The sequence below is a fragment of the Buceros rhinoceros genome, unplaced genomic scaffold, assembly GCF_000710305.1.
Source record: "Buceros rhinoceros silvestris isolate BGI_N320 unplaced genomic scaffold, ASM71030v1 scaffold8440, whole genome shotgun sequence".
In the NCBI taxonomy this organism is placed as follows: Eukaryota; Metazoa; Chordata; class Aves; order Bucerotiformes; family Bucerotidae; genus Buceros; species Buceros rhinoceros.
This window is the reverse complement of record NW_010388995.1, coordinates 34,727-42,709: the sequence shown is the minus strand read 5'-3', so window position 1 is coordinate 42,709 and position 7,983 is coordinate 34,727. Positions and strand designations below refer to the sequence as shown.

Here is a 7,983-nt window from a genome sequence, read left to right as displayed (position 1 = left end):
ATTCCTGCTCAAAATAAAGAGCTCTCTGCCTCATATGGAGCAAGCAGTTTTTGTACAAATCCAGAGTACTATATTGCAACTCATCTCCCTTTCCTAGCCATCTCCTAGCCAGTAATTTCAGTCCCATCTAGGATCTGGTAACCACCTCCCCAATGGTCCTCCCCATTAGGAGGATAGTCCCAAGCCATCCATTGTGGACGCATTGCTCCAGTAGTGTGGGTGTGCTTCTTTGACCCTCATCAACACATCCTCTGGGATACACATATACATGAGCATGGGAACTGATCCATAGGAGGAAAGTGTGCACAAGGTAACAAAGTTTGGTGGCCAGAGGGTCTTTCTGCCAGCATCCATGGATGTCTGACATGGGCAAGCTTCTTCACCTGTCCTGCACTGGATCAGCGAACAACTCCCTGCCCTGCTTCACAGAGCCCTCTGTTTTGAAGCTTGTAGAAATCTAACCCTGCTGTTGCACTCATCCTCTGCCTTTCTGTATACATTGGGCTGAAATCAGCCAAAAGGGTTTTAAGTTATTAAGGAAGGAAGGCAGATACAATTAACAGCATATTGCTGTCTGACGAGATGAGGGACCTCACTGTTGTAGTATGGTAAAGGCAAATTAAGCTCCCCTCTGTTAGAACTTGTTTACAATAAGGACATTTTAGAATACCTTCTACCTGTAAAGAAAGAGTTGATGAGAGATTGTGACAAAAATATTCGTTCATGTAGCATTAAAGCGCCGATTTTCTGTGTTGTCAGCTTCTCTCTCTGCTTAAACACTTTGAAGCTGAAACAGCCAACGTATTTCTCAGCTTGTAGTCACAAAAAGCCAGGAAGAACCAAGAGCTTATCTATGGCTGATAAACTCCCAAGAAAATGAATCTACCAGACTTATCTTTGCTTCCTGTTCCTCATTTTCTAGGGCTTCAGTGGTTATGAGTATGCTCCACTAAATTATATGTCACTGAGCCTGGAGGAACAGAGTTTTTGCATCAAGATATGCCAAAAATACAATACAGGCAACTGGATGGTAAAGGATTTATGACACTGGGACTATGAAAAAGCTCTCTGTTTACTGCAGGCCATCCTGAAGAGTGCTGCAGTTCGTTTAACATTCACCTTACGCTGAACTGGGAGATGACTACTGTCTCAGTGATGTTCAGGATTAAAGGACATATGTTAGATATAATTTGGCACCCAGGGCATTTGATAACTGATGAGGCTTCTACTCCTGACCACATTTCCATTTTCTGAAAAAACATGTCTTATGACAGGTGCCAAGATGCAAACAGTTGATAGCTTTGACATGGCTACCTAGGCGTGATACTGCGTGGTGCCTGGGCTTTACCTCTTACATAGTGGTGGCTTGCTTAATCCCTCACCTACACAGTTTGCCCTGCTTTTGCTGAATGCCAATTTGCCTATCTCCCACTTACCACAGGACAAAAGATGAAAAACCAACTGAGCCTGCCTAGAGTTCCTGCCATGTAGCTGTACCCTTGGAATAAGAGTGATTGTTCTCACGTGTGAAAAGTGATTTATACCGACATGAATGGAGGAATAATGCACAGCTGAAGGAAAATACTAAAATAATGGTTCTGGTTGAAAAGTAAGAATGTACAAATGACACCACATGTCTTGCAGAGCCTTTTCTTGTGTGCCAGCCCTCAGTTTTGGGGACTGACGTAGCAGAACAAGGCTTTGTACATCTGTCGTACATCTCTCTTGTAAATCTCAAACCAGCAGAGCATGGTTTTAGCAATGTACCTTCTTGGTACATGGAACTGTTTTACTGAAAGGCATGAATCTTTGTAAGCAGTTTGCCCATCAGAACAGCAAGGCTGTATAACAATAGAGTTATACCAGTGGGAAAACTCAGCCAGAGTCAGGAAGGCAGAGTATGACATGGGACTCTCAGTGGTGGAACCGGACTTGATGACTCAGGAAGCTTCCTCAAGTCATGCACTCCTGTCCTGGAATTGCGGGGGTGCCTCTGAGAAAGTAATCCTGATCCAGCTACACCACAGAATCTGAGGTCCCAGTTCTCCTGTTGCAGGAGTTTTCAGGACTGGTTATTCAGGAAGGCTCTTCCAGTCAGAATTCTTCTCCATCTTGTCATTCAGCAAGAGCACTTTACGTTCTTTAAGCACTTTAAGTCTTTGCCTTAAACCAACTCAGCTTTCCAACAATAGATGAAGGAAAGGTAGGATCCATTACAGCATTTGGAAACTTTGGCTCCTGAGTTGAATTCCTTGATAAGTTTACGGCTCTCAGAAAGAATGGGTTTATCGCAGTAGAGCACTTTCAATTTTGTTATTAGACTTTGAAATTCCCAGTATTTTTTTTTTTTATTAGTAGGTTTGGGATAGATGCTATGGTGTTCTGTTTATTTTCAGAAATGCACAAAACCCATTACAGAAAAAATAGGGTGAAGCTGACATCTGAAGATGACAGAAGCATGTCATTATTGGGGATTATTCCTTTGGGAGGATTAGGGTAAGAGAGACAGATGGTTCACTCCACTTACCACTTTCTCCTGGCAGAAGCAGGAACCTGAGCCGAAGCAGTAGCTGTGGTGCACTGCTTGTGGATCCCCTTCTTAAAGGGTGGGAGGTCTGATTTGTGGCATGGCAGAGGATCATTCAGCCCGAGGACTGTTCAGCTGTGTTTTGGTCCAGAACGGTGTCTGCATCCCTGTCCCATGTCACTGGCTGAGCTGTCCAGGCTGCTCTCCAGGAGGATGACAGTGCTAGGACAGCACCAGGGAACGTCAGCAGGGATTAGGATCAGATCCTTTTTATTTCTCAGGGTTTTTTTCATGCCTTTCCTGTGAATACTACTCAGATGGTCGGGACCAGATAGGTTCACACCTGCTCTGTGTGTTGCTGTTTTTCTCCAGTAGGGTACAGATAGTTGGTAAAAGTCCTTTTAGGCTGAGCAGGACCTTACACTTTTGGTCCATATTTTTAAATGTGTAATTAAAACAACACAGATTTGCTTTAATCTTCCTAAAATATTATCCAAAGAGCCACTTTAGCTGAAGTTACATTTTACAGTGAGATTCATTTACACATCACATCACTACGCAGTGTGAGTGAGGAAACTAGGATGTTTGCCCTAGTCATTTGGAATGAGAGTTTACGGTGTCTCTGATCTCACTACAGAAATACTCGGTTAAAAACAGCCCAGATGACATTGTAAGACCTATAAGGGCTCTGATCTAGCAAAGCACTCACATCTCTGCTTAACTGTGAGGTTCTGATTAGTCCTGTTTAAGACTATAAATTTTCCACTAACTTCAAAGTAAGTTATTCCTTGTATCATGGCCAAAGCTGTTAATGGTAAAAGTAGAATGTAGCGGATTTCAAATTTGTGAAGAATTTAAAGGCTTTTAACTTCTGCCATGTTAAGGGATTTATGTGAATTAATTCCTTATGTTATTATAGAGCAATTCAATTAATAACGGATCTGCTTTTCATTATGACGAGTAATCAACGATAAGCATCTTCTATATCAAAGCTTATCTTTTAAAAAGGATAAATTAGCTGCAGCGCACTTAACTACTTCCAGAACATGAAATGAACGCATATTGTTCCATTAGTTAATTCTGGATTGCTAAATTAAAGACAGTTCAAAAGGAGTATAATCTCATAAGGATCTCTCTTTGTTCAGTCTGTTGTGACTTATTTCAGAAGGTACAATAAATTCTGTTTCTTGTGGGACTAATACTATTAGGGTTATAAAATGGCTTTGGTTTAGTATATTTTATGCATCAGTGTGAGTTATATAACACAAGGATAGGAATATTTTTATCTGGTATTTGCAGATGCAGTTTCGTGCTGCTGCATATCTTGCAGGCTATCAGGATGCTTGATTAGGACTACCAAAAGCTCCTCCCCAGAAAAAAAACCAACAACCTGCAAAAAATAAACAAAAAACAACATCTGGAATGTAACTTTTTATCCATGAAAACATTATGGATGTGTAAATACTAACAAATTAATCCAGGCCAGGGCATAGGCCTATCATAGTCTCTTCTGTTGAATTACCAAGCACAACTCCTGGCATCGTTTTGGCCAAGCTAGTGCCATCCAGGCAATGCCCGGACATATTTACAGTTAGGATTGGCTAGCCATCATTCCCAAAGGCAGCTGTGATTTGGCCGTTCTGCCCATGGGGATAAAAGGGAGTTTAGCCATCCTGATGCAGCATGCCACACAAGTTGTCCCCAAGACCAGAGAATAGCCTTGACCTCTTTTATGTAGTAGTATAGGTGTAGTTCTGAGGTATAGAAAATAAAACGGGTTTACAACGTAGAAGTTGATTCTCCCCACCGCTAATGTAGCCCTTGTTTACTCAGGCACGCAGGGCTTTTTACGGCATATAGCATAACCTCTTAAATTTAATTTACAGTGCAAAAGTAAAATGGATAACTATGCAAGTAACTTCAGTGCCTGCAAAGCAAACTTCATAGCATTTTTCAGTGGGTGTTTCCAAAGTTTCTGTGTTCTCAGAGGAGACACCAGCAAAAAAACTGCCTTATCATTCTTAAGTATCTTCAGTTCAGGTCGGGGCTTTTGTGGTCACACCTAGTGTCAAAAAGTGTCAGCCCCTTGACGAAAGAGCTACCTTACTAAGTTAGCAGAGGAAACATGTTTAAGGGAAAACTTATGAAGCAGACGATTGCTGGGAACAGTGCTGGGACTCTGTCCTGGAAACACAGAGAGATAACTGGGCAGTTGTGTGACATACAGAAGGAACGACCCCAGAAGGTTGCATCCTTACTTCATGGGCCTGATTCTGCTAATAGATGCTGACAGTGTTTGCTCTCTCTGTCCCTTTGAAAATCAGTGGGATTTTCCTCGAAGCCTCTAACTGTGAGTTAGAGATAATTGTATTGAACTGGGACCACAGGATGAGGCCAAAAGCAAGGTCAGGATAAGAAGGACTACATTGGGAATGTAGTTCTGTGTGGATATTGTCTTCCTGACGGGAGAAAAGCTTGCCACCTTTCCATGCAGTACCTGAGTATCTGCAGCGAGAGGCTGACCACAGACGGATGGATGGATAGAAAGATTGCATGTGGATGATTATATGGAGAAAATGAGCTTCATTTCCTACCCGCTTGCATCTTGCACTATCTGTTTTGTATCAAAACAAAGGCAATGGGTTATGCCATGTAATTCAGTTGCAGTACCTCAGCCTTCTACTACCAATTCCCCATCACCAAGCCTCCTCTTACGCTTCCAGTCTGCACCTGGGGACGGACTACTTTTGTTTAAAAAAAGCAGCTTAGTATACCCTGCCTGATCTGCTCATTCTGTGCTGCTGTGGCCTTTGCCAGCATGCGAGCTTCCAGGTTCCAACACAAAGTGGCTGGAGGCAAAGCTTTTTCAAAGATGGGATCTCTTCCCCATTAGCGTTCACTGCCCTTGGATAGTCCTTTCACATTTGCTGAGCTGCCAGGGCCACCTGCTCTCTCGGGATTTTGCTTGTAGGTGTCAGAAGCTGCAACACTTCACTGTGACATGCCTGCCATTGAGATCACTGTAGCAGCATTACAGAGTCACAGAATGGAAGGGGTTGGAAGGGACCTCTGCGGATCATCTAGTCCAACTGTCCTGCTAAAGCAGGTTTACCTAGACCAGGTTGCACAGGATTGTGTCCGGGTAGGTTTTGAATATCTCCAGAGGACAGGGCAGCCTGTTCCAGTGCTCTGTGAAGAGTGAGATGCATTTGGATCTTTGAAGCCATTTAATCCAGTTTATATAGTAAGAAAGCAGTTCGGGTAGATTTTCTCATGCTGGGTACCTCTGGCAAGACAGTATGGAGCAAGCGGCTAATGGATTTGTCATCTGTCACAGCGTTCAGTGGCCTTGCTCATCTAGGTTGAGGCGCTAAAGACTTGAGAGGGGTTTTTTGTTCCTTAACTAGATCTTTCCCACAAAGACAAATTCAGATTCCAATATGTCTGTCCCATATAAAGTACATTTTTGTTTGTGCCATTCCTCAATTAAACAACTTGTGGTGGAGAAGGGCTGGTTTTAATTCATTGATGGGTAGGATTTCTCCTAATTGGAAAATAGAGATATAAAGATAGTTGTTATCTTTAAGAATTGCATCTTAGCACTAAGGAATAATAACTTGTAACTCTTAAGAATTAAATTGTATGCAGCGCACATTACATCACATTATCTGATAGTAAATTAATCTTGCTTTTATTTTTTTCCTTGCAGTTCCAAAGGATACAATCTTAGATTGTCCTGGGCTTGAGCAGTAAAGGACAAATTTGATCACTGGCCGACTTGTCATCTCTTCCTGGTGATGGAAAAATGGTCGCCTAAAATAAACCCTTTGTTATGCTGCTAAAACTGCCTTTGAATCCAAGATCTGTTGTGATTTTTAAAACACAAGCTCAAAAATGTCAGAACCTGACCCTTCATCTGGATTTGTAGGAAACATGGAAAACGGGACTTTTCTAGAGCTATATCCCACATCCCTTTCAACTTCCGTGGATTCATCACCTGGCCATCTATCCAACGTCTATGTCTATGTTTCTATATTCCTTAGTCTCTTAGCTTTTCTCCTTTTGCTATTGATCATTGCACTTCAGAGGCTGAAAAACATAATTTCTTCCAGTTCCTCCTACCCAGAATATAACAGTGATGCTGGAAGTTCTTTCACTAATTTAGAGGTTTGTAGTATTTCTTCCCAGCACTCTGCTCTCTCAAACCTTTCATCATGAAACTAAATGAAGAGAACCAGAGGGGGAATGGAAGAGTTTTATCTTGCTTCTTGGGGAGATAGTGCATGTAACATTTGCCTTAGAAGATTTATGAAGAGGTGGCTTTTAAAGTTTCCTTAGTTCTTTTTTTCTTTCCTTTTCTACTCTTCCTTTCCCCTTTTACTAATGTCCTTTTTCATTTTGGACAATGGGTAATGACATTTGATCATCATTTCATGCCTGTAATAGTGATGCTGTCTTTTTCTCACATGTATACGGTGTTCATTAAGAGTATTCCTGCCAAACCTTAATACGGTTCTAACTGGATGTGTCATTTTTCTGCTCTAGTTGTGACCTGGTTTTGTATTAGTAATATGCTGACTACTTTTCTTTCTCCTTTTTTAATTAGATGAGGACTTCTGGATGAAATCCATATTGCAAAAGTATAAAAAAAAATCAGGTTAAATTATAAATATTAGGACAATTTACAGTTGTTGGTATTGGGGTTTTTTTTTTAATTTTCATGTCTTTTTTCAGAATTTATTGATGTTTGTAAAACACAACTAAAATCCATTTCTTGAAGAATGTTGCTTTTATTTGTACTCCCAACTCATTGTGTACAAAGTGTCTGTATTTCAGTTTTTGAGTACCTTTGGTTAATTTAGTAAAGTTAAGCTACAATAATGATGCTCACTGAATGTGTGGAGGTATTTTTGCCTAACCACTTGTTCCTCCAGGGGGCAGCTTTTGCTGCTGAATCATAAATATCAACACAACTCCTTCACATCCTTCACTGATATTGTAGCTTGTTCTTACTGGATACCAGTACAAACCAATGGTTTGTTTTAAAAGATCTGCATACAACTACAGCTATCAACTGAGTAGCTCCTAAACTGTCCTTTAGGCACAAGATGTTTGTACTCATGTGAGCAGGGCCAGCTGGGACAGAAATTGCTTGTACCAGTGAGGACTTCCTGGCCCAGATTTTGTCCTGTTAATTTCACAAATGCCTGCTGGAGTGGGGGGCAAACACGAGGATCTGCATAACGGTCAGGCAGAGCCATGCTCTGACCTTCAGGAGGTGCAAGGGGTACCTGCAGAGGATATGAAGAGGTGGTAAGGAAAAAGGCAGTAGCTCTGCCCCTTTGCCTCGTCAGCATAAGGAGAGACCAGAGAAGGGGAGGTGAGAAGTGGATGGTGTTTCACAGCCTTGGTCCTCTTTGTGATGCCATAGCCTGGGTTGTGATTTCCCCCCACCA

General features: G+C 41.7%; 1 protein-coding gene across 1 annotated transcript; it reads left to right on the top strand.

Annotated features, from left to right (window-relative positions):
• Positions 1-6,421: 6,421 nt before the first annotated feature.
• SERTM1 (serine-rich and transmembrane domain containing 1) lies at positions 6,422-6,745 on the top strand. Its single transcript, XM_010132390.1, has one exon. It carries the CDS (start codon positions 6,422-6,424, stop codon positions 6,743-6,745), a length of 324 nt encoding a protein of 107 aa, XP_010130692.1.
• The last annotated feature ends 1,238 nt before the right edge of the window (positions 6,746-7,983 follow it).

Excerpts from the sequence above, each read along its gene's own strand:
- SERTM1 (XM_010132390.1), top strand. The coding sequence starts at position 6,422 with ATGTCAGAACCTGACCCTTCATCTGGATTTGTAGGAAACATGGAAAAC.